Genomic DNA, 27,483 nt, shown 5'->3' on the forward strand with positions numbered 1-27,483 from the left:
GTTGAGACGACTCTCAGACGATCCAGCCTGCCAGGAAGTACGGCGCCAACTGAAACGGCTATTCCGGAATGGGACCCAAAACATTGTTAAAGCAGTTGCTAGGCTGCGGCCGGTATAAGCACGACTATTTACTCCCATGAGTGCCTTGACGTACGACATTCTTACATTCACATCTCTGGACTCATTCTACTACTGAACAAGACACCTTAGCTACCTCCACGATTACTTTGACACAATGTGGATTGGCAAGCGATTCAAAAAATTCGCCTTCTCTTGCCCTGACGGGACCCAGTGGAAAGTCGGCAAGAAGATCTCAGAAAAAGAAAACGAGTCCTACGGAGATCTCTATGAGCGTGGACTTGATACATCAGAGGCCCAGGCAGTACATCATTGCCGGCAGATCGAAGGTCCATCCGTGGGACGGAAAGCCATTCTCAAAGTTCGGATGCAGTGAGTCAGTTTTAATTCTCCTCTATTATATTCGCGAGGTGCTTGCTAGTCAGAAATGGAACATGGCCAGAATCCCTGAAGTTGAGTATACCAGTTCAGAGGATGAATATCCCACTTCCGATCTATTGGACCGTGCTAGACACGCTTCCGATGCCTACGGGATTGGGACGTCACAGGAGATTCACGCTTTGAAATGGTTCACTGAAACAGGGTGCTCCGTGACTCCCCACCTTCTGCACCTAATAGAGACATTTTGATCGGTTGACCCAAGCCAAAGTCCACGCGAGGAATATATACGCCGTGAGATGGTCGGTTCTATGGCGAGCACTGCTTATGTTTGAGGATGCAGTCTGGTTGGACTGGGCCCTCAATCCCAGCCGTATGTAATAATGAGTGCGTTTGGTTTCTGCAGCTCTTGCAGTTCACTTGGCGAGAATGGCTACAATATTGGAGGTGTTAGGGTTTTACGATATATATAGTAAGAGTTCAGGGATAGCGTGGAGTATGGTGTTCCATATATTAGGTAGATATCTTTTTTATATATTTATATATTACGTGAAATATTAAATGATTACTGGTAGGCTTTTTGTGCCATGAGAAATCATGCTCATCCAGTGCTATATAAAGTCGATATGGTGGTAGTGTAGGTAGATATAGCTTGCTAATACCTGGCAAAGCAACAACAGCGATACCTACTGATGTCAAGCTGTGATTACACATTAACATAACTAGTAACCAAAGAAGGGAATGGATTGGTTCATTCCTACACATTTCGCTCCTCAGCTACACCATATGGGGCTGTAACATAGCTAGTGAAGGTAAATTGACTTCGTCTTCTTCCTGCTTCCCTGATTGAACGACAACAACTTTTCTCTCCCTCCTCGACCTCCACCAGTTCCAACACACCCCCTCTCTCGATTCCATATCTCCTGCGCTTCATCGATCGATCCATCGTCCGTCGTCCATCATCCTCAATTCATGTCAAATAAAAAAAAAAGAAAAGAAAAGAAAAAAGAAAAAAGAAAAACTCAGGGCGCGCTTTTACTACGGTGATAACAGGAAGTAAAAAACAGCAGAAAAAATAGGACTAAAAACCACAGCCATATTGCATTCAAAATTGCAAGTACAAACAACACACGCAATACAAAGTAAAAATAAGATCAACAAACACGAAAAGAAAGGGGGAAAAGAAGCCCCATTGCGCCATAGTTTCTCTCCAGTTACCTCGTACAATCACCGCCCACTGTAATTCGAGTATCTATTTCCGTAGTTAGAGATGAAATGTTTCGTTTTTCTTTCTCCTTTTCTTCTTATATCTTTCAATGACACTTCGAGGGCAAGTGGAAGAACGGCTTTTTTTTCCTCTCCAGTAGCATTTCTCGTTTTCTCATCATTGCAGGAATTCCACATACCTCCAGATTCTGGCTCGCATATCACCGCTTCCTGTAGCGAAAAGATTGCCGCTTGGGCTAGGTGCGACAGATATGACTATTTCTCCTTGTTAGTCGATGAAATTTCTTAATAAATGTATAAAGGTAGGGAGGAATACCTGAATTCTTATGGCCTTGTAACATCATTTGCGCACTTCCCGTGTTAGGATCCCAGAACTGCACTCCGCGGTCTTTAGATCCACTCATCACCCAGTGTCCATCAGGCGTCAAGCAAACACTCAGAACGAAGTCCTTAAATTGAAGTCAGCATCATCCAAGACAAAGAACAAACCTAAACAACCTACCTTGTGACCTTCAAATGTTCGTACACACTTGCCACCCTTTACACCACTTCCAGGAAGCATACCACGAGGTGCGGTGAGCTCCCACATCTTAATCGTCTTGTCTAAACTACCGCTGACAAGGTCACGGCCGTTGGGCGCAAACGCAACTGAGTAAACGCTATCTTTGTGGCCGTCGGGGCTCTCCAGTCGTTCAACAAGATACCCAGTAGTCGTATCCCAGACACGGACACTCTTATCAAGAGAACCAGCTGCCACGTAATGGCCATCTGGAGACATAGCGACAGTAGTGACGCCATCTTCGATGCTGAGTGTGTAAACGAGCTTGCCTTCCAAGACGTCCCAGAGACGCACCGTTTTATCACCACTACCAGAGGCAATGTAGCGGCCGTTGCCAGCGAAGTCGAGCGAGTAGATATCTTGCTCGTGACCTGTGAATACATGCTTGATTGAGCGCGATTGAATATCCCAGACCTATGCATAAAGTGTTAGTCACCACAGTAGATATTTCATAAATGCCATGAAAGTCCTCACCCTGATTTGCTTATCCTCGGCACCAGTGGCGAGGTATTTCCCATCAGGACTAAAGCAGACGCTACGGATGTAGAGGTCACCGTCCTTATCAACAGACTCATCTTGAAGAATAGCTACGTTCTGACCGGTAGCTACGTCAAAGATCTGAGCAGATCGGTTGCATCCTGTAGCAACGTATTTCCCATCCCGACTGAACCGAACGCAACAGACAACACTATCGTGCGACAAGTGGTGGACAAGCTCAACGTCCAAGACCCGCTGGACCTCGGGATTAAAGATTGCATACCAATCGGTACCTTCTCGTTTCTGGGTAGCTGGTAGATCATCTGGATTCCAGTTTGCCAGGGTGTTGCCCGGTCGTTCTCGAACGAGTGGGCCGGACGCTGTTGGGCGAGGAATCTGAGGAGAGGCGCCGGGAGGAGGGTAGCTGAGCTGATGAGTTTGCTGCGGCGTAGCAGGGCCTGGTGGAGGTCGGCCACGGCCTTTACCCGGTCCAGGAGATGCGGTCGGTGGAGGAGGACCGTAGCCTAGACAAAAAATGAATTCAGTGAGTCAGATATACAGTGGGAAGGAAAAGGAAGAAAAGAAGGGTCCATCAAGGTAAAAGGGCGCGCACCATTCACAGCAGCTCCAGGCTGATATGCTCCATACGAGCTTGGTGGAGGCTGCGGGGGTCCTTGCTGCGCTACGGGGGCGGTCTGTTGCAGACCATGTTGAGGTGGCTGTTGGTCCTGGGGCGGCGGAGGGGCCAATCCAGGGCCGCTACCTCCTTGGTTGGCCATGATACCACCAAACAGGTTATTTGTACCGTGACCTAGGGCTGGCGGAGCTTGCGAGGGGCCTGCGTGAGGCGGAGCACCCACATGCGAGGGAACAGTCTGAACACCGCGCGATTCGAGCTCATGGCGCAAAACTCGGATTTCATTTTCGTACCTGAATAGGTAGAGATGTGTCAGAATAGCAAGCACACTAACTGAACAGAGTGCTATAGCACGTACTCATTCTTGATTTTGATTTGCGCTTGTTCGAGCTGGTAGACCTTTTGTCTAATCATTTCCATTTCCTGGATCTGACCGGTCACTGGGGAGGTCGTTAGCTAAATGACTATTCCCTAAAAAAAATGGGCTACTTCGAAGCTCCATCTTTGTAAGAAGCACAGGGGGAAGCGATAGCTGCACTGACATTGGTGCTCAAACTCGCCGGTGCTCCGAGACTGATTCTCAAATTCCTGGCGCAACTGCTCCAACAGCTCCGTAAGGCGGCTATTCGGTGCAGGCACCATTCCGCGGTGTGCGTTGTACATGGTGGCGGAGTATCAACGGCGAAGATGGAAAGTAAAAGGAGATGGCAATAGCAATGCCAGCGATTGGGAGACTAGAGGTTCAGGGTTCAGACAGATGTGATGGTGAAACCGGAACCCCTCAGCCTGCGAAGACACGGGTCAGCGCGAACAGAATGTTTGGACTAGAACGGGCGTGGCTGAGCGATTAAGAAGGCGGACAAAGGAGCGAAGAGTAGCGGTCGCAATTAGACACGGAGCAGCAGGTGGATGGTGATGGAGCAGAGACAGAGCGAGCTCACCTGGAGGTATGCGCTGGAGAGGTCTGAGCAAGAAGGGAAGGAAGAGAGTCAATGGCGGCGTCTGACGGAGGCTGCCTAAGGCCCTAAAGCTTAAGCGCTGGCGAAGGCGGCTGTTCCTCTTTTGGCGCGGGAAGCGGCTAAAAGCGACCGTTCGAGCCGTCAAGCTAGCAAGCAACGCCAACCCCAACTGCAGCAACCACACTGGATCGGCACTAAATAGGACCTGCTTTTCTTTTTTTCGATCGCCGAGAGATCCTCTGCCCGCTGACAGGTTGTTTTAATGTTTACACGGCGTGTCGGGATATCTGCAGGAGGGTTGCAAAGACACTGAGGAGGGAAAAGCTCGCTGGTTTCAAGTCACGAAGTGAGAGAACTTGCACCGACCCCACCAGAGCCAGCTTAGTTAGCTCTGCATGGCCAGTGGGCACGAACTACGGCGTGACGACGCTTCTGGCTAGTTTCGATGGAGGCGAGCAAACCAAGGAACCGGGGGTGCGTTTTCCCGTCTCTGTGGTGCGACCAACCCGCGATCAGTTCGGCCGTAGTACGATTTTTCTCGTACATGCACGTCCGTCGTCAACTTCGGATGGTTGCAGTTTCATAGTGAATATATTATATCAGGCCACTATGCGTATAGCTTACTAAGGACTTCGTAGTGCTTGACTGAGAGTATATATATGGTATATATAGTGTATATAGTATTAGGGGTCCAAGACTCTGCCGTGCCTTCCGTGCTGGTGTGACTGCGGCATCGATGTGCCCCGGCCCGGATTTTCGTTGTTCCCCTTCATACTACCAAATATTCAACTATTTCTCTGAACAGCCAACCTACTTGCACATCCCTCGTTGTTCCTCTGACTTGCTCTAGGCATTGTCAATCGAGAGAAGCTGCTTAAACCTCCTCCCTCTACCTAGCGCGCAACTCGTGCCGCCCTGCCTCCGCCATGGATGTCGTTCTCGAGGCCTTTGACCTCCTGATAGGGGACCGGCTGTACGCGACCGCCCTTCCAGCGTCTCTCACAGCGTCGCCCTCCTTCTCCACGTTCATTGAGGAAACAAACAATACGCTGGCGTTGTTTGGCGATGCGCAGTCTTATGTGTACAAGCCGGCAACTTCATACGTGTACATCGAGCCGTCCAAATATGCCTACCTGAGTGCCTGGCCTCGCGATAATGTTTACAGGCAGTGTGTCAGTTTGTTCTTAATCACATGGTATGACTGCAGATTTCTAGTGATCTGAAAGATTTCTCGGCTAACGAACCAATGCACAGGGTCTTTGGGCTCGTCCTTTACTTCGTCTTCTCGTCCTTATCGTATCTCGTCGTTTTTGACAAGGCCACCTTCAAGCACCCCAAGTACCTGCGCAATCAGGTGCGCATGGAAATTGCTCAGACCATGGAAGCCATGCCCATCATGGCTATTCTTACAACTCCATTCTTCTTCGCGGAGGTTCGTGGATACGGCAAAATGTACGACACTTTCGCCGAGGAGCCGTTCCCCTATTACAGTATCTTGCAATTTCCTCTATTCCTCATCTTCACCGATTTTTGTATCTATTGGATCCACCGAGGCCTCCATCATCCGTTGATTTACAAGAGACTTCATAAACCGCACCACAAATGGATCATGCCTACTCCGTATGCATCCCATGCGTTTCACCCGGTGGACGGCTGGGCTCAGAGTGTCCCCTACCACGTGTTTCCGTTCATTTTCCCTCTTCAGAAGTGGGCTTACGTCGTGCTCTTCGTTTTCATCAATTTCTGGACTATTATGATTCACGACGGTGAATATGTTGCCAACAGCCCCGTCATCAACGGCGCCGCATGCCATACTATGCATCATTTGTATTTTAACTACAACTATGGTCAGTACACAACTTTGTGGGATCGAATGGGAGGCAGCTATCGCAAACCCAACGACGAGCTCTTCAGGCGCGAAACAAAAATGGGGAAGAAAGAGTGGGAAAAACAATCAAAGGAAATGGAGGACATTCTCCAGACTGTCGAGGGCGATGATGACCGTCATTACGAGAGCAACGAGACTGTGAAGAAGACTTCTTAATCTTCTTCCTCTTTTCACACTTTTTCTTCTTTCGGTGAACTAATACTAAGCCAGTATGCCTGGACGATTCTTTTGCACTTATTATTTTTATAATAAGCCTCAACTCGAGACTACCTTGAAATGGCACTGACATCCAGCGACCATATATAAGCGGATTTTTTTGGTCTCTCCGGAAAATTACCACTCTGATCACGAACTCACGCCGGCAATTCTCGCCACAAGCTTGTATCATTATTATAGTCATATGTTGTAATTACTTTTCTTTACTCTTCTTTCTTCTTCACTCCGTGTCCTGCGACAGACACCATTTACTCATATTGGAGACCTACCTGCATTGTCGTGATTAGAATTTGTTCAACTCGCTAGTTCACAGACAGGCAATTGAATGTACATAGGCATTGCCAAGAATATTCTTTTTTATTTTTTTTTTGACATATACATCAAAACTTATATAACTATGCCGCTTTCATATACCTAACTAGTAACTACGATCTAAGTAGGTACATCATCAACTCTATATATCCGCATAGACGAATCTTCACTTGCAGAAGCAAGTAGTATAGATCCTTCACCCCTACCTTCGTCACTAAGCCCTTTGTCCTTCCGGAAGCGAGAGGAACTCCCAGGCCTCCAAACAAGGCGCGTAACAGACTTTGACGGTGAAACAGATTTATCTAGACCAACAACCAACTCTGCCGTCGCAGTTGTTGCTGCTACCACCAGCTTGTGGACGGATATCTGGCCTGTTTCTTCGCCAATGGCTAGTAAGAAAGTGAGACTGTCTGTAGTAGCTGTCACTACTGAGTGGAATGACACGGCCGTTATGGAGGTTCTGAGTGTGATGGTTGATATGCATTCGAATGTGTTTCCCTCTTTCTCTTTTCCTTCCATTTCAGGACTCTCGGCCGCCTCCCGCCAGATTTTCACGCATTTGTCGCGGCCTGCGGTTGCGAATATCGCTTGTCTTGAGGACGATTCACCCGGAGATGAAGGAGCCCATGCTGCATCAAGAATCATCCTTGAATGAGCCTTGGGGTTGGATTTGAAGAGGGAGAAATTCCCATCTGCGCCGCGCTTGAAAACCGCCCATTGACGATCACGGCCCACGCTGAGTAAGTACTTGTCGGTATCTGAGAAGGCAAGAGATGTTATAGTCAGAGAATGGGCGGTTAGCGAAGGCTTGATTTCTCGCCATTCCCTCTTTGTGTCGTACAGGCGTATGACGGCATGGTCTATAGAGCTCGCTTTGCATGCGGTGGCGATCAGGGAGCGGTCATGGCTAACTGCGACTGCTGATATTTCGTATCCGTGGCCGTATAATTTCTCGTGTTCGGGCCAGAGAGTATGTCGAGCTAAGTAATCTTCTAATGGGGGCTGGTGCATCGGTAAGGATACAACTGCTTGTTGCTGTTGCTCAGCTTGGTCATTCCCTTGCCCGGCGTCCGCCGATAATGCGATATCTTCCCCGACTGCCTTGTTTGAGAGTCCCAAGACGGGGATGTTGGCTGCATCTGGTAGCTCCTCTTCCTCTTCCTGTCTCTGTGGTATAGCAATGCCGCAGATGTTTTCCAGTAATTGGGCAATCTGTTTAGGCTCGTTGAAGACTCGCAAAAGCTTTTCATCTGCGCCAGAGACAAATCTCGCCGGTCCCAGCGAGTCTATGCAATTCAGGTCATAGCCATGGATTTGAGGTCGTGAAAACTCATGCCATGATGAGGAAGACTCCTCCCGCAACCATTCAGCATAGAGGCGACTCGTCTGATCGGAGCTAGTTGATAGAAGATACGCACCATTTGCCTCCCATTGGATATCATTGACAGACCTGACATGGCCACTAATCCCTAGTCGTTGCTGCCAAATATCTAAATCTTCATCGTATGCCCATGCCCTCCAGCTCCCTGTCCGAGCCAGACTAACAACTTGTTTCCCATCAGGGGACCATAGCCCAATCCAGAACCCGCCTGTACTGCCAGTCGCTGATGTTGAGCCTTTTTGCACACTAAGTTCTCCCATTCTCTCAATCGTAACCCATACCCCCGTCGTCGGATCTTGTTCCCATATTGTTAACGAGTTATCCGCGGAAGCAGATAGAAGCTGTGCATTTTTCGCATCTGTGCTAGGATTCCAGTTGACAGTGTATATCCAATCTTCGTGGCCGAGTAGAAGGGCCTCGAATGTCACCGAATAAGTCGAGTCAGAAACAGTGAACGTATGCGCTTTATTGGACAGGGTCGGTTCGTCACCGCCTAGTATGATATCGTCCTCATCTTTGGGGAGTACAGGTGCTACCTCGCCCCGGTGCACTTTCCAGAGACGAATATATTTGTCTTGACTGGCTGATGCGAGGAGGAAGTCATCATTGGTGTCGAGCTTTCTGAAAGAAAGCGATCTCACCCAAGCTTCGTGACCAGACAATTTGGCATTCCAGACGAATTCAAGCGGTTGCGTAGTAATATCAGACGTAGTGTCTTGTGCTGAATATATATGGACACTGTTAGTTGTTCCCCCGACTGCCAGTACCATTGGCTTCTTCGGGTCTTCAAGATCAAGCGATTGAAGAGCCATGGCCAAGGGAAAGAACCTGGGTTTCATGGGTATTGTCTGCAGTAACTGTGCCGATATTTGATCTTCCTCCTGGAAACCGAGTCTCCAAATCCTAACAGTGCCGTCAGCACCTCCGGACGCGAAAACATTCGAACCATCCTCAACCGCAATTGTATTAACAGTCCCCGTGTGCCCGGTAAGCTCGCAAACGCATGTATATGATGACTGGTCTGTCTGTTTCCATACCCGGATTGTCCGATCCACGGAGCCGGTGAGCAACAGGCGCCCTCTTGTGGTGATCTCCGCGCACTCGACGAAGCGCACAGCGCTGACCTTGTCGGTATGGCCAACGAGCAATGCATGGACGCCTCTGTATGACTGCAAAGACAAACAGATCAGTAAGTAAGGTTGAAGCAAAGACATGAGGATCCGGGCCTTCCATACACTTGGCGCCCAGAGCGCTACATTGTTATCCGCGCCATATGCTAGCAGGCCTGACTGGACATCCCAATCGGCCGCGCCAGGATGGCGATTGCCGCCGACGCTGATATATTCTGTAGCAACGCGAACCATGAAGGTCTGTATTATCCGTTGCAGACCTTGGCAAATAATTTTGGCGCTTTCTATATCGGGCACTGCTGAGTTGAGCGAAGAACGCGAAAAAGGTGGGATGTCTGGCGTACGCTGCGGAGGTACTTGACGAAATTTTAAGCTTATCGATAAGCCGGCGTTGATCAAAGGATGCTTTCCCCTCCTCAATATTTTCCTTCCTTTTATAAGAAAATATATCCTCTTTTATTGCCCTCTCATATCTCCAATATGGCAGACCCTCAAGAGACTATTTCCATCGTCGTGGAATTTACGTAAGTCACTTGGTCGACCCTTCTGCTTTTTGGCTTTTTTCTGATTGATGTATTAAAATATATTGTAGCGGCGGTTTAGAAATCCTGTTTGCCAACGAGCGCAGGTATCGTCTATCAATTCCAACGCATACAAACGAGGATCGAAAACGACCTACTATTGCTTGGCTCATTCAATATCTTGTCGAGAATCTGATGCAAGATCCGAGGAAGGAGTTATTCGTCCTTGATGATCATGTGTAAGTAAGCATAAAATCTAGACCGGGATGCCAAATACTTAGAGATATATTAGGCGCCCTGGTATTCTTGTCTTGATCAATGACGCCGATTGGGAGCTCGAGGGCGAAGAGGCCTATGAGATACAGCCCGGGGACAATATATTGTTTGTCTCTACATTACATGGAGGATAGATGATTTGGTCTTTCAATAATGTCCACTATATCTAGCGATTTCTCTTGTTCATAAGAAAGGGGAGGGGGGAGGAAGCCCGGAAAAATAAATATCAGGTTGGTGCCTATCACCTCGACGCTGAAGCAATGAATAAATGAATGAATGAACGAATCAATGATTGTGAAATTGCCTACAAGACCAGTCACTATCACCTACACCACGTCTTCTACATGCTGCTGGGTAAGTCTCTCAGGTTCTCGAGGCGTGCGATATCCGCTCTGGGGTGTCGACAGGCCTGTGGAAGGGCTTCCCAAACTCATCATCGGCGTAGTATAGCCACTGGAAGGCACGGGGATCTTGATATCTTCCGGGGATGGAGGGATCATCTCCTGTGGTAGGTTCGGAATGGGTATTCTGCGTGCCTCATTTTGATAACTAGTTGGAATAATCTGTACATAAATGAGTTAATAACTTAGCTAAACCGGCAATGCCCAACAAACATACTTCGATGATTTCGTTGCGAGGGAATGATAGGAACGGGATGTCTGCAGCGTTACAGGCCATCAAATACCCATACAAGACTCTCAAGACACTTTCGTGAGCTATGATGAGTAAGTCATTTTTCTCTCGTTCTAGTTCGAGAATGATTGGTTCGAGGCGAACGGCCAGATCATGATATGACTGCAAACATTATTTACTTAGTCTATAAACTTAGCTTGGAAGGAGACAAATACTGCCACATACCTCCGCGCGAGGATACCGGTGATGGTAAGGATCCATCTCATGCTTCGTCACTTCATCTGGATATTCCTCTCTGATACGCTGTTCGGACATTCTTTCACAAACCCCTGGATTCAGCTGGCTCAGCTGTGACCTCTGGCGGACGGCATAGCCTTTTTCGTGCAAGTACTTCGCGGTCTCAACTGTTCTGCGCCGAGTCGATGTCCATACAGTCAATGGCTTCAAGACAGCGCCTGACTCGCCTTGGTATAGCAAGGTCTGTCTTTCGGACTCTCTGTGTTGCAGTAAAACTTCTGTCATTTTCTTCGCGTAGTCTTCACCTTGTTCCGATAAAGATGAATCGGCTTTGTAGGAATTGGCATCCAGCGAGACACCGGCCTAGAAGGTTGATTGCCAGTCAGTGAAAGTACACTTTGCTTTTGGCTTGCGGTTGACCGACCCTAACGAAATATGTATGCCTTGACTTTATGTGCAGGTTTAGAAGATAGAAAACAATTCGGTTCGAAAGGTATCCGAAGCTGCAATTATTGACAATCAAGCGTTCTCCGGCATTGATCATCTTGAGCCCATTAGCTTCGAGATACAGTCCTTAGATTGATTGCCTCATTACCTTGATATAGTTGAGTTCTTTCTCCTCCATAGTTTCAACATGGGGAATTCTTGCCGAGATGCGACCGAGGTAGTGTTTGACGGCATCGTTGGCGTCCCAGTTTATATACTTGTCCACTGTTAGTACGGTTCTTTATTATAATCGACGAATTCCCACTCACATCAGGCGAAGAGATCTTGACTCGTCGAACGTTCTCTTCTATTATTCGTGGATCATCGCACATAGATTCAATAAAGAGAGTCTATGTCTCGTGTCAGTGGCAGATGCAAACCAGCGTAATACCAGCCCTGATACCTCTATATTTTGTTTCGCAAACTCCTTAGCAAGCGAGCGACGGCCAGCGGCTATCGGGTTCACGGCATCGTAGATTGCTATTTGGCCATTCTCATGACTCAGGAAATGCGCTATATCGTCGCGGCATTTCTTCACAATTTTTTGCCGCAAGAGCACGGACGACGCAGAAGCTGGACACCCGGTATTTGTTAGATTCAGCGCTTCATCTTCGTGGTGGCTATTCTCGACCAACCGTTGACAAAGAAGTAATCATCGGGCATATCTTGGCCCGGTCCGATAGTCGCACGTCTGTAGTCACCCAAGTGAAATATCCGCGTCTTCACTCCAAGCCTACATCAAGTTATGAGCGAATCTGATACTCCGAAGCAACACCTTGTACGAGCACTAACTAACCAGCGCAGATAGCGAGCCAGGGCTACAGAAATGTGCCTTGAATAAGTCAGCAGCAGCGTTTGACTGATAGAATAGCTAGTCATCGCACTAATACTCACGTCTTCCCTCTAGCTGGCAGGCCGACAGTGATGATCACAATGCGGCCCGAGTGAAATAGCCTTCCGGACTCGGTGATGTAGAGTTGAGCCGGTGCCAACTCTGCCTTCTCTGGAAGATCGTGGATGGCATCCACGAAAGTGCTCGACTTTCTCCGAAATCGCGGAGAGCTCGCGATTACGTCTGCCGTCCTGCGGCACGGTTAGACAATTGCACTTCCATATGAACAAACAGATTTGGGACATGCAGTAGCGTATCCATGGCCTTTTTTTTTTTTTTTTTAAAAAAAAAATAAGACTCTCAACACTATACTCAAAGACAGTTTTTAAACGTTGCAAGCCGGCAGTTGGGCGATGACTTTTATAATATATAGATGCAACAAAATGACGGAAGCCGAGGGGTTCTCAATCAATTCGCCCACGCCGCGATGGGAAGTAAGTGCAGGTCACACAGATGCTTGGGCCGCTGCCAACGAGAGGTGCGCCGATGTCTCTGGCATGGAGCAGCAAGAATAGAGCACGCAAGTTCACTGAATAATGGATATGTACGTCGTCAAATCTGCACGTCTTAGCAGCCAAGGTTGAAGTCAGATCAATGCCAGATCCGCTCCAAAACAGGTTAGGCGCGAGGCCGGCAGTGCAAACGGTGCAAAACCGCTCGCCGTGAAAACATCGCCGGGCTGCAACGACCAAATTTCACCAGCTGAAGCTACGTTTCCCCCAACACGACCAAACAACAACCGGCTGTTGGATTCGGTCATTTTGGGCAGGCTAATTAGCGACGCGTCGTGTCTTGTGCAATTCGTTCTACTCATCAGACGTCCGGGATCTAGTTGTCTGCAATTCCAGACAAAGACCGGTCACGAGTCCTTTTTTCCGACTGGGCTTATCCTGATTTCATCAGTCCATCATCAGCCTCAACCATCTCCAACCATCTCATAACACGTTCATTGCAAATTACAGTATACTCAATATGGCTGATATATCCTCGTCGTTGTCGTTTCTGACAGACAACTCTGTCGCTGCATTGATCAAAGATGCATACGGATCGTTTTCCGAGCGAAGAGCGGCGCTAGGCTTGACCAATCCTGGTACAGTCGATAATATTGCGCGAGAGGTGCAGAAGGATGTGCTGCTGTCAAACTTCATGTTTACTGGTCTTCGGGCAGACCTGACCAAGGTCTTTGGCATGTCCCCTCTGTTCCGGATGTCTCACGCTTTTGCTATGGGATCAGCTGGCAATATGCCTCCATATAACTTCAGTGCCATGTATGGATCGCCAAAGGTATGTTATCTAGCTTACTACCATTTGTCTTTTATGGAGTGTTCAAATATTAATGTATCGGTATGGCTAGGTATTCATGCAAGGAAACCTGGGCAGTGACGGCGGTCTCAGCGCGGTTGGCAACTACCGATGGAATGAGAAACTCGTAACGAAATCGAACGCTCAGATTATGCCCGGCGGTGCGCAGGGAATCTTGCAGATCGATAACGACTACACCGGAGATGACTTTTCCTTTTCTCTCAAGGCTTTCAACCCATCTATGTTGGAAGGTGGTTTAACTGGTATCTACGTCGGAAGCTACCTTCAGTCAGTCACCCCTGGTCTTGCTCTCGGATTCGAGGCGATCTGGCAGCGACAGGCGCTCAACACTCGCCCCGAATCGACCCTTTCGTACTGCGCCAAGTACCGCGGCGCCGACTGGATCGCCAGCGCACAGCTCCAGGCCCAGGGTGCCATTGCAGCATCGTACTGGAAGAAGTTGTCTGACAAGGTGGAGGCCGGCGTGGACATGAACCTTCAATTTACCCCAAGCCCTGCAGCACTCATGATGGGAGGACCCAGCCGCGAGGGCACTGCAACAATTGGTGCCAAGTACGATTTCCGTGCATCTACATTCCGTGCGCAGGTTGACAGTGCTGGCAAGGTCAGCTGTCTCTTGGAAAAGCGGATAGCCATGCCTATCTCGTTGACTTTTGCGGGCGAGGTTGATCACGTCAAGGTAAGTCGAGGGCAGTCTAGTCGTATCGTGACAAATGACGAGACTAACAAAGTTACAGCAACAAGCGAAAGTCGGTCTTGCCGTCTCTCTCGAGATTGCCGGTGAGGAACTCATGGAGCAACAAGAAAAGGCCGAGAGTCTCGGAACCATTCCACCTCCATTCTAAGCTCCCTTCTTCGCTCGTCTCCTGCTTGCCGTAGTGAAAGCAGCAGTAGACATGTACCGCCCTTTCGATCATTGTCTTACTAGATCTTCACTCTTGACAGAGAAAAAAAAAAGACCCCTGCATTGCGGCTGGTTCCACATTGACACGAGGCAGTATGCAGTACGTATTTTGGGCTGACGTTGGTACCGTACGCCTTCGTGTATAGAAGTGATTGTCTTTTTTTTTTTTTTTTTTCTCTTGAATTTCGTTCTTCACCTTTTTTTTTCCCTTCCATTGACGGGTGATATTACTCAGGTATGGATTTCTTCCTCATTCAATGTTCTTTTTATCTGCATAGAGAGGAGCAAATGTAAAATAGCAATAACAAACTTTAATATTACTATGGCACAACTGTAGTCTACTCCCTAGGTAACATATAATAAAGGTAGCTAGCTAGACGCCCATCCAATGATCTCACTAACGACATCGCCTAACTGACTCGTACAATGCTTACTAACACGACATCCCACACGCACATACGCACCGAAATCCGGAACTCACACATGTATGTCCTGCCCATGCCAGTACGACATATGACATATGCTCATGTACATGTACCTGATGCTATTCCCGAATAGTGCATATGTCCATTGCGCCTGGACAATGACATGCAGTGAGCCACGACGATCCGAGGCATTTTTTTTGCCCCCTTCCTTTCACCTTTAGGGCAAGCAAGTTAGTTTTCTCCTTGGAATAATTTCCTATTTTGGTAGATTTTGAGATGGTGGCAATTTTTGGAATTTGATTGGCAGTCAGTCGGCTGATTAGATGGGTGGTGGATCACTGGATCTTGTTTAATTAAAAGAGGGCTTCTATCGAGTTGTGTGTCATTGGCTCAGGATGTAAGTAATAACTAGGGGATAACTCCGTAGTCGAGTAATCTGGGTTTTATTCCCTCCCCTTTTTTTTTTCATATGGAACATGGGAAAAAGATGGATATTTGGAAATTGCAATTGCTATCAAATGATTTTTTTGCGGGCAGAAATGCCCGAGTTCTGATTCGTTGGGGCCGGGTGGAGCCGGTGGGTATGCTGGAGTCACATGAGTGGCATCATGTGATCATAAAATACTTGTCCGGGCGTAATCCTTAGTATGCGCCGTACGGGCTTATCTTATCTGGGCTTACGGTACAACCCTAACTTGATTCGAGCAGGATGTCTTATTTTGGTTCATTGGAATGCTTGGGCTAGAATGTCTAGAACATGCTGTTTCTGGCCAGCTGTGCTATAGCTAGAGGTATACCGTGCATGCGTCGAAAGGATCAGTCGAGTCTAGACTAAGGATACAACTACGTGGATGAGCAAATGGTGCTACAGCCCTCCGTGCGAGGTACAGGCACCGGTACGTACCTGAATAGGTCGCACACATTTGCCTCACAAAGCCTTGTCTGATGTGCTGATCTATCATCTATCTTCTCAAACGTCAAAAGACTTGTGTGACGTCTGCGGAATATTTGCCGTGTGCTACAAAGCTTAGCCAAGTACCTGTACAATGTAGGTCCGAAGGTCAAGCAAGCAGCTCCCGTTAGCTGTATGTATGTGTCGAAGGCCCAAGCGATAGACATTCCATTCCATGTGGCTAGGGCAGGTGACACGTTGTCTGGAAGTGAAAGAGCCAAAAATAAAAAACAATTCTTCGTGGGAATGCTGTTCATAGCTCTCGACGACCAGGCTGTGTTAGGGACAAGCCGAATGAGGAAGAAAAGAAGAATCAATCGAAGAAGAAGAAAATCCTCAAGCATAACACCACTAACGCTATAGTAGTTACTTTTACCTCGCGGATGACGGAGTGAAGTTGGATGCATTCTTTTTTTTTCTTTCCCATCAAGGAGTAAAGGTGCCAAGACTTGCCGCTGGACTAATCTGGTAAGCTCGTAATCGGTCCCCGGTAATTGGTAAAATGCAATCCAAGCGTCATTACGAATACGGCCGTTGACTAGTCGAAACGAACCCCATTTTGTCATTTGATCACCCGACATGAAAAAAAGAACGAACGTACGTCACGGGACCATCGAAGCAAATATGCCACCCGGATCTCTCATGGACTGATTGATGCGCGATGGCAGGATGCCCGTAAGGCCGCAGCTGCAGAAAACGGCGATCTATCTAGCCCATAGCAACAACTCTGGGAGTCCGGATGATCCTGAACTGAACTGGAGGGGAGAGATGACGCTCGCTCGCTCGCTCGCTAACTAGGTTAACTCCTAGCTAAGCTGACTAGCTCCAAAGCGCAGCACAGACGATGGAAAAGAAGTGACGGGACGGATACGGTACGTAATATACAGATTACAGGGAATTACAGGGCTTGGCATGACGATAACAGGCCCTGTGGCACCTGATCGGAACCCACCGCGGCCAATCAGCACGGGCCAGACACCGCATCACCCGCATCGAACCCCTCTCTTGAATCTTATAGTACCAGAGTCCTGCGACGCACCGCTTACGGTAACCAGACACAGTTTGACAGGGATGCGGCGAGTATGACCCAAGCTGCCGGTCAGCTGTGCCCAATCAGAGAGGGCCACCGTGTACTTGGCGTGTATCTTACTGTCGCTACAGCCCAGGACTCGGTATTTCCCTTTCCATATATACATACATACATACATACGTCTACTCACTATATACGACCGGTTGAGACTCATAACAAAGTTGTACTTACCAGACCATGCGTCTTACGTCAATCGAAAGGCATTCAAGGCTAATAATAGCCTTGACGCCTGACCTGGCAGGAAAAATGGAATTGACACCTGATGGATTGAGATTGAATCTTGGGGGAATAAAATACACCCCTCATTTGCCTTTTTCCCCCGGTGCATTCAATGAATGCATGGCAGGGTAAGTAAGAGAATTATCTAATCTCTACTAACTGGCTCGTGAGCTAGCTAGCTACCTTCCTGGGAATGCAAGATAGGTATACAACATGATTCAGAGCAAATGCTCGTCGCCGGCCGCCAATCAGACCGAGTCCTCTGGAACACCAGCCAGACATGTACATGCATATAGCAATGCTGCTATATATTGTTTTATTTACATAGATCAATATCAATATCAATATCAATATATCTTTATAGAGGTGTATATACACATATATGTCCGTACATATAAATGACCAGCGCCCGGAAATCATAAGTAATTTATCTCCACCCGGTCTCAGCCTTCCCGCCTCATTCGCCTGCCCACCGCCCACTTTGTCTCCCTCAACCGCCGTTCATCTCTGCAATGACAATCCTCCTGCTCAGTGCTCACCAACGTTACTAACTTACTTTCCTGCATACTGCCCTTCTGGGATCCAGTGAGTCTCCTCCTCCTCCCCCGGGACCCAACTAGTGCTGCGTGTGTGTGCTGTGCTGTGCTGTTCGGTGCTGCCCTGCCCTGCCCTGCTCGACTCGTGGTGATTGACTGAATTCCTCGCTCACGTTGCTTTTTCCTCCCTTTTCTCTGTGCAACTTTTTTTTTTTTTTTTTTGTTTGGCTTCTTACCTTTTTACTCTTCTGGTTTCCTCCCCTTCTTATGCCAACTGGGTCCTTTCCTGCCCTATAATCGCTTCCTGTGTCTCCGTCGTGCCTCAACCGGGGCCGCCGTGTGTCATTTCTCCCGACCGCTCTCTTCCTGCGGCTTCACCACCACTTCTCTCTCCTCTCCCCTCGACTTCAACTGTCTGTCCCGCCCACGTTCCTGCGGTTACCTACGTCGACATCATTCCACTTATAGTGCGTGCGTGCGTGCCTCCGTGTGTGTATCCTTTTCTCTGCCCTCGCTTTCCTCTGCGTCGCTCGCTGTTCTGTTCGAAGAAGAGGGCCTGTCACTTACTTCATCTCTCGCCGCCCCCCCTCCCCCATCATCATCATCGTCAACACCCACCACCCATCCTGCCTCCCTCTCCAATTTCCTCCTCGCTCGGCTATCTTCCACGCTCGTGCCATCCCTTGCGGAATTCTCGTTGTTCTGGGCTGGTCGGCCCGATCCACTTTCGTTGCTTATCGACTGTGGCCCTCGAGTAATTCTACTCAGTAGTTCGAGCCACTCGCAAGCATTCCTCGGGTCTACCCGATTCAGCCAGAACTTCCCAAAGCCGATTCCGTCCTGCACACGACTTTCTGTCTTCAACATATTTGTTGCCGAGTAAAAAAAAGAAAAGAAAGTGATTAACGTTTTCTAGCTTCCAGTGCTCACGGCAACGAGAGAACGACGCGAACCTCCCCCCGAATTCCCTCCTTTCCCGTACATGCAATCGGTGTGAAACGCGTATATTACGACTGTTAAATTGGGCGTACGCAAGAATTGGCCTCATTCCAGGGCAACTGTATCGGCATTGTTTCTTTCTCATTGCAAAACTGCCCAAGACGGACCTCCCAACCACCACCGCGTCTTCGTCTCGGCGTCATTCACTGCTGAAGTGCAGCCCTCCATATTCTCGATAGTGTTTTTCCCGCTGGTCATCATTCAAAAGCCCCCGTGATGTCGCAAAGTCGTCCCGGAGTCTTTGCGGGCCTACGCATGGGTGGTAAGTGAGTCCCGATAAAACAACTTCTGTGTCCTCGTCTTAACCATGCCTTAAAAATCGAACAGAAGTCGTCCGTGAAAAGGTCCAAGATGGCTTGACCGGCGAGACCAAGGAAATGCAATACACCCAGTGCAAGATCGTGGGAAATGGCTCCTTCGGTGTCGTATTTCAGACGAAAATGTCCCCCAGTGGTGAGGATGCTGCTATCAAGCGAGTCCTCCAGGATAAGCGGTTCAAGGTAGGTTCACCATTAGAACTGCGCGCGGTTGGTCTACTATACTAACACCGTATAGAATCGTGAATTGCAAATCATGCGCATTGTACGCCATCCTAACATTGTCGAATTGAAGGCTTTCTACTATTCTAACGGAGAGAGGGTATGTAGAAGCTCTATTTATTCATGTTTATCTCATATTGATTTATTCTCCTACAGAAAGATGAAGTCTACTTGAACCTGGTCCTTGAATACGTTCCTGAGACGGTCTATCGGGCTTCGCGGTATTTCAACAAAATGAAAACGACCATGCCAATGCTCGAGGTCAAGCTTTACATCTACCAACTTTTCCGTTCGCTCGCCTACATCCATTCGCGAGGAATTTGCCACCGAGATATCAAACCTCAGAATCTGTTGCTTGACCCAAGCACGGGCATACTTAAGCTATGTGACTTTGGCTCAGCAAAGATTCTGATTGAAAACGAACCAAACGTTTCCTACATCTGCTCTCGCTACTACCGAGCCCCGGAGTTGATCTTTGGTGCCACAAACTATACCACAAAAATCGGTAATACCTCCCTCTAGCCCTACTCCTTGTATGTACAAAGATCTTGTGGCCACTGACTCGGACAGATGTGTGGTCGACTGGGTGCGTGATGGCTGAGTTGATGTTGGGACAACCTCTGTTCCCTGGCGAATCTGGGATCGATCAACTAGTGGAAATTATCAAAGTGCTGGGCACTCCGACCCGAGAACAAATTCGCACCATGAACCCCAATTATATGGAACACAAATTCCCTCAAATCAAGCCTCATCCCTTCAACAAGGTGAGAAGATTCACTTGCTGTGTATCCTGGCCTACAATAATGCTAATAAACTCTGCAGGTCTTTCGACGAGCTCCCCATGAGGCCATTGATCTCATCTCCGCTCTCCTAGAATACACACCCACACAGCGACTCCGGGCAGTCGAAGCCATGTGCCACCCCTTCTTCGATGAGCTGCGTGATCCCAACACTCGATTGCCAGATTCGCGACACCCTAGCAATTCACCTCGAGAACTTCCTAATCTTTTCGACTTTTCACACCATGGTATGTCTGCTGCTTATGTCCTCAAGACATGACTGACAAGAAATTTTTGCTACAGAACTTTCAATTGCCCCTGAGTTGAACAGTCGGCTGGTCCCCCCTCACGCAAGAGCTGCTTTGGAGGCTCGTGGACTGGATATCGACAACTTCACACCCCTTCCGCAGGAAGAAATGCGAGCCAATCTCGATTGATCCTCCCTTTTTCTTTCAGTTTTTCCATAAACCTTTTTGTTATCATGCTGAACGAACGAAACTCGGAATTTAATTTGGGATGCTACATTATGTGATCAAAAACGAACAAAAAAAAAGGAATTGCGAGCGCGCTTGTTTGACACCACAAGACATGCCTCCCTCCATTATATTATGCATTGGGTGGTCTTGCATATTGACAGAAAAAGTTCCGAACATGTTACTTACGGTTTTGCAAGTCGAGCAATGTCAGGGATATTTGAATCTCTGAGCTACAAAAAAAGTTAAGGGAATCAAAAGTCCACCGTGCGAAGTCGGATGGGGAAGAAATCAAAGAGGTGGCAAGGACGGGCAACAGCCTCATGCAAGAAGGGTGATGCCCTGAACTTATCGATTCAAAAAAGAAAAAAAAAAGAAAAGAAAAAAAAAAGACCTGAGTGGGAGAGACAATGAAAATGATACCCCTTGTGTGTACGAGTCTTATGATGTGTATGGATGGGAATCGAGGACCCTGGCTTAGCTTTACATGGTGTGGACTGGATTGATAAACATGGATGAGGACGATTGGTGTGGGGTACCGGTACGCTTGTATGATTCTGCTGTCGACATCGTCTTAACAGCAATTGAATGTTGAAAGTGTTGGGAAGTGGGCCGATATTTCCATCTCTGCGATGTTTACGCAGTAGATTGAATAAATGGCTTGGTATATCAACCTTTTCATTATATTCTTCTTTTCTTCTTTTAACTTTCCTTTTTTCATCTTTTGCCTTTTGTCTCATCTGCTCTTCCTTGTCTTCTGGAGATCCACTCTCCCCTCGTCTGCTTTTACATTCGTCCAGGCCTACCCTAAACTGTCGTTGTCCTCGAATCCAGGATCATCTCTATCGTTCAGATTCCCTTTCCTCTTTTCTTCTCATTTCTCATTTCTCCGTGCCCCTTTTCCTTTTGATACTGTGTGTGTGTGTGAGAGAGAGAGAGTGTGTGTGTGTGTCATGGGTGGAAACCCATTTGACTGTCTAAACTAAGTGACCGAACTGATGATTTACCTATTACTACTATTATTCCTGGTTTTTCTTCTTCCTCTTCTTCTTCCACCCCTCCCCCCCTTTTTCCTTTTCTTTTTCTTGAGATTTAAAAACAAAGAGAAAGCGGGCATGTCTATTTTGTAATATTTTCCGAATCAGGAATCTTTCTTTCTTCTCTCTTTGCCCTTTTCTATAGATAACGAACGAAGGTTGACTCTTTTATACAATTTCCAAGCATTTCAAGAGTGGTATAGACCTGCCTTCTTCGTCAATTCGTGCTCGTAGTGAAAGTCATCAAGACTGGCGGTTTGAAGTAAGCGCTCTTGTTTTGTCTGCAAGTCCAGTCCAGTCATAAATAAAACAAGACTTCCGAATATATTATTATTATCATCATCATCATTATTATTATCATTATATTCGAAATGCTGCGTTGGGCTGATACTGAGTGGTGGTTTGTTCTGCCAGCGAGGCTAACCCATTTCAACCAGCTAAGTAAGCAAGCAAGCTTTCCCCGTCCGTCCGTCTTAGTTCGACTCTTAAAACGCGAAAAGAAAAGCTTTGATCGCATTTCTGTCTGTCTGTCGACACCCACTCGCCTTTCGACCCCGAATCAAGTCGCAACACTAGCATAGCCCACGAATTCGCAGTGTCCCTAGGTGATTGGCCATGGCTGACTACGAGCGTCGGAATCACGGCTTTCGAGGAGGAAGAGAAGGAGGACGCAAGCGGAGGTACAGAGGTACGTCTATTTTCTTGTATATGAACACAGGGAATTTGATTTCGCAATGACGAGGGCTCAGCTAATCGGTGTATTATGATATTCTCAATCTAGATGACGATGACTTTGATCGCCGTCCCCAGAGACGCAGATACGAAGAACCCCTTGGCTCGAGAGTGCGGAGACTGTTGCTGTTAATTGCGGAGTCGGTATGTATTTACTCCTTCGCTGGGGAATTTTTTTTTTTAACAAAATATAATCTGACGGGGTATGTGTGTAGGCTGTTCGCAGAGTAGAGGATGATGTTGTGTACATTGCGCGAATGGCAGCGGACAATTATGACGATGAGGACGTTCGCGAGTCGTTTTTGGAGACCATCATTCAATTGTGAGCGGCAATCTACCATCATACTTAAGACTGAGGCCTTAATAGACTGACATATTACTTTTTAAATCAATAGGACCCTCGAACAGCCTTTCAAGATCCCGTTTGTCGCCGCCGTCGTCCTAGTCCTCAACTCCCTCAAACCAGAGTTTGCCGCCGAGGCGCTGAAGAGAACAACCTCGACGTTGCAGCAAGCTCTCAATGCCGGCGTATGGCGCGATGTGAAGCTTTTGGTGCGGCTTGTCGGTTGCGTACAAGGCATGCTAGAGGGTGATGGGGTCTTCGTTATTCTTGAAGAGCTGTTTTCACGTGCTGTTGATCTGCAGACGACGTCTTCTGAGGATGTATGCCTTTCCCTTTTCCGAGGTAGTACGTTATGATACTGATGTTGCATAGTCATTGGGCCTCGAACTCGTTAAGATCATCCTTCTGGCCATTCCCTACGTTATGGCTTCTTCGGCTTCTTCTGGCTTCGAGAGCCAGGCAGTGGCACTTCTCGAAAAAACAGACATCATCGCATCCACTCCACATGCCTTGGAAGCGCTCGTAAACCCTTTCAGTTTCGACAGCAGCGACGAAAGTTTCGAGCCCCTGCAGAGCTTCATTGGCTTACTACAGAAACAACTTCAAAACGAATCAACAAATTCAAAATGGGAGCTTAGGTGTCTTCCTCGGCCGTGGCAAGCGCTCTCTGAGTTCTCCTCGTCCCCTGACAACCAAGAAGGCGAAACCCCCATATCGCTGGAGAGCGCGACGAAACACCCTTTGCCTACAGTGACTGTGCCAGACCCCGTGAAAAATGGCCCCAGGGCTATCTATCCAGAGGTCTACTTCTCGGTGTATGCAGAGCAGGAAATCGAGACGGTGCCTGGAATTGGTGATGTCGCATCAACGTTATTGCGCGATGCACTAGTCGACACCATCAACATATTGGATTTCAACCGTACGGCAGTGGCCAGGTTTTTAATTGATGTTGATTGTTATTTTTCACCGGACACATTTGTGAAACGGGCAACGCCATTCGATAAACTACGAGAATTGCCTTCGGATCGACCAACTTGGAAACCAGAAGATGTGGCTGTTGACGCAGTGTTTTCGCAGCTATTCCAGCTGCCGAGTCCCGAGCATAAACTCGTCTATTATCATTCTGTGCTCACTGAATGCTGCAAAGTTGCCCCTGCTGCAATTGCGCCTAGTCTTGGGCGTGCCATTCGATTTTTGTATCGGAATGTCGAGAGACTGGACGTTGATCTGACGCATCGATTCTTGGATTGGTTCTCGCATCATCTGAGCAATTTCGGGTTTACGTGGAAATGGACGGAGTGGTGAGTTGTCTCTATCGAATGAGTAGTTAAAACCACAAAGAACAGGTGAAACTGACTTTTCTTAGGATTGACGATTTGCAACTTCCTGAGATCCATCCAAAAATGGCATTCATAACTGGCGCACTGGACAAAGAGATCCGACTGAGCTTTGCTCAACGTATTAAAGGAACACTGCCCGAGCCTTATCAGCCTTTGATTGCAGAGGGCAAAGAGAAAGATACGCCGGATTTCAAGTATACTTTAGAGAGTGAGTTTGATGCTATCGTATTATGAATGAACGTGATGCTAATTACAAAACAGCTACTCCATATTCCAAGCAAGGATCGGAATTAATGCAACTAATCCGTAAGAAAGCTACTGACGAAGAAATCGAGCCGGTCATAGCAGAGATTGAGAAACAAGCCAAGGAGCATGGCGTCGAAGACTCGATGGTCCCATCCACCGATGCATTTGTCACATCGATATGCTTCGTCGGATCCAAATCTCTCTCCCATGTCCTTTCATGCATTGAAAGGAATAAGGAACGCCTTCTCGCCATCGGGCCTCGTTCAGCACCTGGCCGACGACAAATTATCACCTCTGTGATGGAATACTGGGTCGACCAGCCCGGAATCGCAATCAACATCATCGACAAGCTTTTGAACTACACCATCCTCACCCCCCTCTCCGTAATTGAGTGGGCATTGCTCGACCGCATTGACGCCGGCAAGATCCTATCGCAAGCACACGTCTACGAAATGGTCTCCGCCACAGTAAACAAAGTGACCAACCGGATTCGCCAAATTGTTGCGGCACGCACGCAACGCGGTTTGTACGAGCCGCAACTCGGCGTCGTCGATGAAGCGCTTAATCGCGAAAAGGCCGATATGCAGACTTTATTCACGCTCATCGAAGACTCCATCACGCCCGTCGCTGCGGGCAGTAACGATGAACTCATGGAAAGAAGTGAAGACGACCCGAGCACGCGCGAAGAGAACGAAATCATCCGTCGCTGGGCCGTGAGATGGCGCCGCGTTTTCCAGAGAAAGGCTGCCGTTGAGGCGGCCTTTATTGCCGATGCCATGATCGATGCTACGCCATTGGGCACGATGCCGCCACCACCTCCTGAGGATGAAACTGCTGCTGCTGCTCCTGAAGCTGGATCAGGAGCTGGTTTGGAAGATGGTCTGCCTCAGTCGGCGGCTAATGGGGATAATGATATGGACATTGCTGATATTTCGTAAACGAAAATTGATTTCTGTGTGTACGTTAATCAAGGGGTGTTTTCTTCATTTTGTATATTGATCTGTCCCTCCATTAATCAATTGGGTATCTTCTTAACTTAGTGCATAGTGCATAGTATGGTGTATATGTATATATAGCGAAGGTCATCTGTGTTCCACAGACACGCTCAATCCTGGTTAAAACTGCACAGTTATAGTAATGTTGGGCTGTTGTTGCCCAACCACGCCCTGTCAGTCTCTGAACTTGCATCTTGCCAGTCCTAACTTAGATACTATCAATATCTAGGTAAGAAATTACTTGTGAACAGTCCATCGCCCAAACTTTGCAGGGGAAACCAACCCTATCCAGGACACTAAAGCACATCTATTTAGCATCACCATGGCGTTCGCATATCCCACAAAACAGACCGACAGAGAGACAAAAACAAAAGAACTGGAAAGAAACAGAATCAACTTTGTCCCTGAAGGCAAAACGGAGCTTTTCTGCTATGCGAGTAACATGCTTTCAGCAGATGATAATACCAAGAAATTGCGTGGACGGGTTGAGATTCTTGATTTTCTGCAGGTGCGAAGAGATCAACGATCAACTAGATGAATGGATACAAGCTCACTTTTGTAAGAACAGGAACAGTCAAAGTCAACTTCTGCTTTTACGCTCGTGTTAGTTGTATCTACTTGTCTGTCTGTCGGCCTTAGGATGTAGAACGCACTGACGAATGAAAAGTGCTGGCTATGGAAACGGCACTTTGCATCCACTCAGTCTTGATCAGGACCTTTTCACGGTCATACTGAAGACATTTAATTTACCGGAGAAGGTCCATGAGGTAATCTATTCTATCCACGGAGTATTTGCGAGGTTCGTTGAGTCGGATGATGGTGATGGAGACGGCCCCAAATCGTTGCGTACGCTATCTCTATCTTCCTTGTCGAGGAATATTCTGACAACAATAGTAATCCTCCTCTCCACACCAAAAGCACCAGTACGAGAAGTCTTCTGCACAATGCGCATCACCCCGGCATTGAATACAGTGACCTGTCTCCTCTTCGATGCCCAACTAACCGACCTTGGCCGTATCATCGAATCCGTGCACAACATCAATAGAGATAACCCTGCACGACTCTCCGCATGGAAAACAGCCTTCCAATTTCTTCTCTTTCTAGCCCGCGAACTCGGGCATACGTCTGAATCTAAACGCCACGCTTTGGATAGGTCTATTCTCGGCGCCGAAGTGCAGACCAAGTCGACGCCATGGGATGATCCGAGTAGGGCGCTGGTACGCTGGCCGAATGATATACATGAAGCGACGAGTGTGCTTCATTTGTGTCATAACAATCTACTGTTTGTTGCTCGCGCGGTGGAGTTTGAGATTGATCTTTGGAGATGGCTGCGCCGGCTTGTTGTGGGTGGTGATAGTAAAAATGAGGCATTGCTGTGGTTGAGAGGTAGCGATGTTAGGGCTGGGGTGTGGACTGCGTTGATTGACTCCATCGACTTCGAGATGGTGCATACGATGAATAAGAAGACGCAAATTGATTGTCTCAAGGAGCGCATTGGGGTGCAAATCAATCTAGTTAGTGCTTGCTTTATTATTGAACGCGCTTTTAGATACTGACTGCCTTCATAGATTAACAACCTAATCGCCCATCAAGAGAGTTCTCAAACAAACCTCATTGCTATTGTAGCTTTGGTTTTTGCGCCTGCGAGTTTGATTGCTGTAAGTAGCTACAACAATTGAACGACAAAAACTTGCTGGTCTCTGATAAGCGAAATGTCTAGTCTATATTCAGTGCAGGCATCTTCGCGACTGACCATAGGTCATGGATTGCATATGTTGCATTGACCGTGCCAATCACTATTTTGACTGTCTTGACTGGTGTCAGTTTCCTGGAACAACAGAAGCTGAAGCGTGCGTGGAGAGCATTGCAGGCCTCGATTGGAACAAGCCGACAGTTATCTTAAGGAAGGTGAATGCTTATGCTAGCAATATCCTGGGAGGGTGGTGTTTCTTTTCTCTACGATAGATATAGCTTAGTGATTACAGATTGTTTGTCTTTCGATGTCTCCTCTTTGATTATGACTTGATCTGTTTGAAGCCTACTCTGATGGCGTTTATCCATCTACTATTTATCAGACGATATAATCACCTATCCAGGTTTCGAAAGATCTGTACAGCGATACATCCCCACTCAGTGAGGCCACCCCCGAAGGCATCTATTGACCACCACCAACCAGAGCGTTCATGTACTGGAAGCAGAGCTTCTGTCCTTAGTTCGCACCACCTTCAACTCGCCAAAACTTAGTAAAAGGCTATGAAAACAGC

General features: G+C 47.7%; 11 protein-coding genes across 11 annotated transcripts; 7 read left to right on the forward strand and 4 right to left on the reverse strand.

Annotated features, from left to right (window-relative positions):
• Positions 1-235: 235 nt before the first annotated feature.
• Positions 236-707, forward strand: UA08_07891 (hypothetical protein; the record flags this gene model as incomplete). Its single annotated transcript, XM_020262791.1, has 2 exons — positions 236-450; positions 521-707. 2 exons carry the CDS (start codon positions 236-238, stop codon positions 705-707), a joined length of 402 nt encoding a protein of 133 aa, XP_020117057.1.
• Positions 708-1,683: 976 nt separating this feature from the next.
• Positions 1,684-4,019, reverse strand: UA08_07892 (hypothetical protein; the record flags this gene model as incomplete). The annotated part of the gene is made up of 8 exons (XM_020262792.1): positions 1,684-1,708; positions 1,863-1,938; positions 2,000-2,132; positions 2,186-2,656; positions 2,717-3,243; positions 3,333-3,649; positions 3,715-3,796; positions 3,899-4,019. The coding sequence occupies 8 exons, from the start codon at positions 4,017-4,019 to the stop codon at positions 1,684-1,686; spliced, it is 1,752 nt and encodes a 583-aa protein (XP_020117056.1).
• Positions 4,020-5,241: 1,222 nt separating this feature from the next.
• On the forward strand, positions 5,242-6,359 carry UA08_07893 (putative C-5 sterol desaturase; the record flags this gene model as incomplete). Its single annotated transcript, XM_020262793.1, has 2 exons — positions 5,242-5,483; positions 5,570-6,359. The coding sequence occupies 2 exons, from the start codon at positions 5,242-5,244 to the stop codon at positions 6,357-6,359; spliced, it is 1,032 nt and encodes a 343-aa protein (XP_020117051.1).
• A 492-nt stretch (positions 6,360-6,851) lies between these two features.
• UA08_07894 (hypothetical protein) lies at positions 6,852-9,476 on the reverse strand (the record flags this gene model as incomplete). Its single annotated transcript, XM_020262794.1, has 1 exon — positions 6,852-9,476. One exon carries the CDS (start codon positions 9,474-9,476, stop codon positions 6,852-6,854), a length of 2,625 nt encoding a protein of 874 aa, XP_020117050.1.
• Positions 9,477-9,722: 246 nt separating this feature from the next.
• Positions 9,723-10,173, forward strand: UA08_07895 (Ubiquitin-related modifier 1; the record flags this gene model as incomplete). The annotated part of the gene is made up of 3 exons (XM_020262795.1): positions 9,723-9,766; positions 9,835-10,002; positions 10,056-10,173. The coding sequence occupies 3 exons, from the start codon at positions 9,723-9,725 to the stop codon at positions 10,171-10,173; spliced, it is 330 nt and encodes a 109-aa protein (XP_020117053.1).
• Positions 10,174-10,365: 192 nt separating this feature from the next.
• On the reverse strand, positions 10,366-13,047 carry UA08_07896 (hypothetical protein; the record flags this gene model as incomplete). The annotated part of the gene is made up of 10 exons (XM_020262796.1): positions 10,366-10,602; positions 10,658-10,834; positions 10,898-11,272; positions 11,505-11,612; positions 11,665-11,745; positions 11,799-11,968; positions 12,031-12,128; positions 12,192-12,227; positions 12,290-12,478; positions 12,932-13,047. 10 exons carry the CDS (start codon positions 13,045-13,047, stop codon positions 10,366-10,368), a joined length of 1,587 nt encoding a protein of 528 aa, XP_020117052.1.
• Positions 13,048-13,259: 212 nt separating this feature from the next.
• UA08_07897 (Mitochondrial import receptor subunit tom40) lies at positions 13,260-14,455 on the forward strand (the record flags this gene model as incomplete). The annotated part of the gene is made up of 3 exons (XM_020262797.1): positions 13,260-13,571; positions 13,642-14,289; positions 14,348-14,455. 3 exons carry the CDS (start codon positions 13,260-13,262, stop codon positions 14,453-14,455), a joined length of 1,068 nt encoding a protein of 355 aa, XP_020117049.1.
• A 3,603-nt stretch (positions 14,456-18,058) lies between these two features.
• Positions 18,059-18,603, reverse strand: UA08_07898 (hypothetical protein; the record flags this gene model as incomplete). Its single annotated transcript, XM_020262799.1, has 2 exons — positions 18,059-18,178; positions 18,304-18,603. 2 exons carry the CDS (start codon positions 18,601-18,603, stop codon positions 18,059-18,061), a joined length of 420 nt encoding a protein of 139 aa, XP_020117048.1.
• A 348-nt stretch (positions 18,604-18,951) lies between these two features.
• On the forward strand, positions 18,952-20,490 carry UA08_07899 (Protein kinase gsk3; the record flags this gene model as incomplete). The annotated part of the gene is made up of 7 exons (XM_020262800.1): positions 18,952-18,997; positions 19,063-19,235; positions 19,291-19,374; positions 19,431-19,779; positions 19,845-20,038; positions 20,097-20,301; positions 20,357-20,490. 7 exons carry the CDS (start codon positions 18,952-18,954, stop codon positions 20,488-20,490), a joined length of 1,185 nt encoding a protein of 394 aa, XP_020116884.1.
• Positions 20,491-22,178: 1,688 nt separating this feature from the next.
• On the forward strand, positions 22,179-25,162 carry UA08_07900 (hypothetical protein; the record flags this gene model as incomplete). Its single annotated transcript, XM_020262801.1, has 7 exons — positions 22,179-22,251; positions 22,345-22,439; positions 22,511-22,617; positions 22,691-22,958; positions 23,011-23,939; positions 24,005-24,186; positions 24,240-25,162. 7 exons carry the CDS (start codon positions 22,179-22,181, stop codon positions 25,160-25,162), a joined length of 2,577 nt encoding a protein of 858 aa, XP_020116885.1.
• Positions 25,163-25,541: 379 nt separating this feature from the next.
• On the forward strand, positions 25,542-27,245 carry UA08_07901 (hypothetical protein; the record flags this gene model as incomplete). Its single annotated transcript, XM_020262802.1, has 7 exons — positions 25,542-25,727; positions 25,788-25,822; positions 25,887-26,065; positions 26,114-26,733; positions 26,788-26,877; positions 26,940-27,069; positions 27,205-27,245. 7 exons carry the CDS (start codon positions 25,542-25,544, stop codon positions 27,243-27,245), a joined length of 1,281 nt encoding a protein of 426 aa, XP_020116882.1.
• Between the last annotated feature and the right edge of the window lie 238 nt (positions 27,246-27,483).

This window comes from Talaromyces atroroseus, assembly GCF_001907595.1.
Source record: "Talaromyces atroroseus strain IBT 11181 chromosome Unknown scaffold_12, whole genome shotgun sequence".
In the NCBI taxonomy this organism is placed as follows: domain Eukaryota; kingdom Fungi; phylum Ascomycota; class Eurotiomycetes; order Eurotiales; family Trichocomaceae; genus Talaromyces; species Talaromyces atroroseus.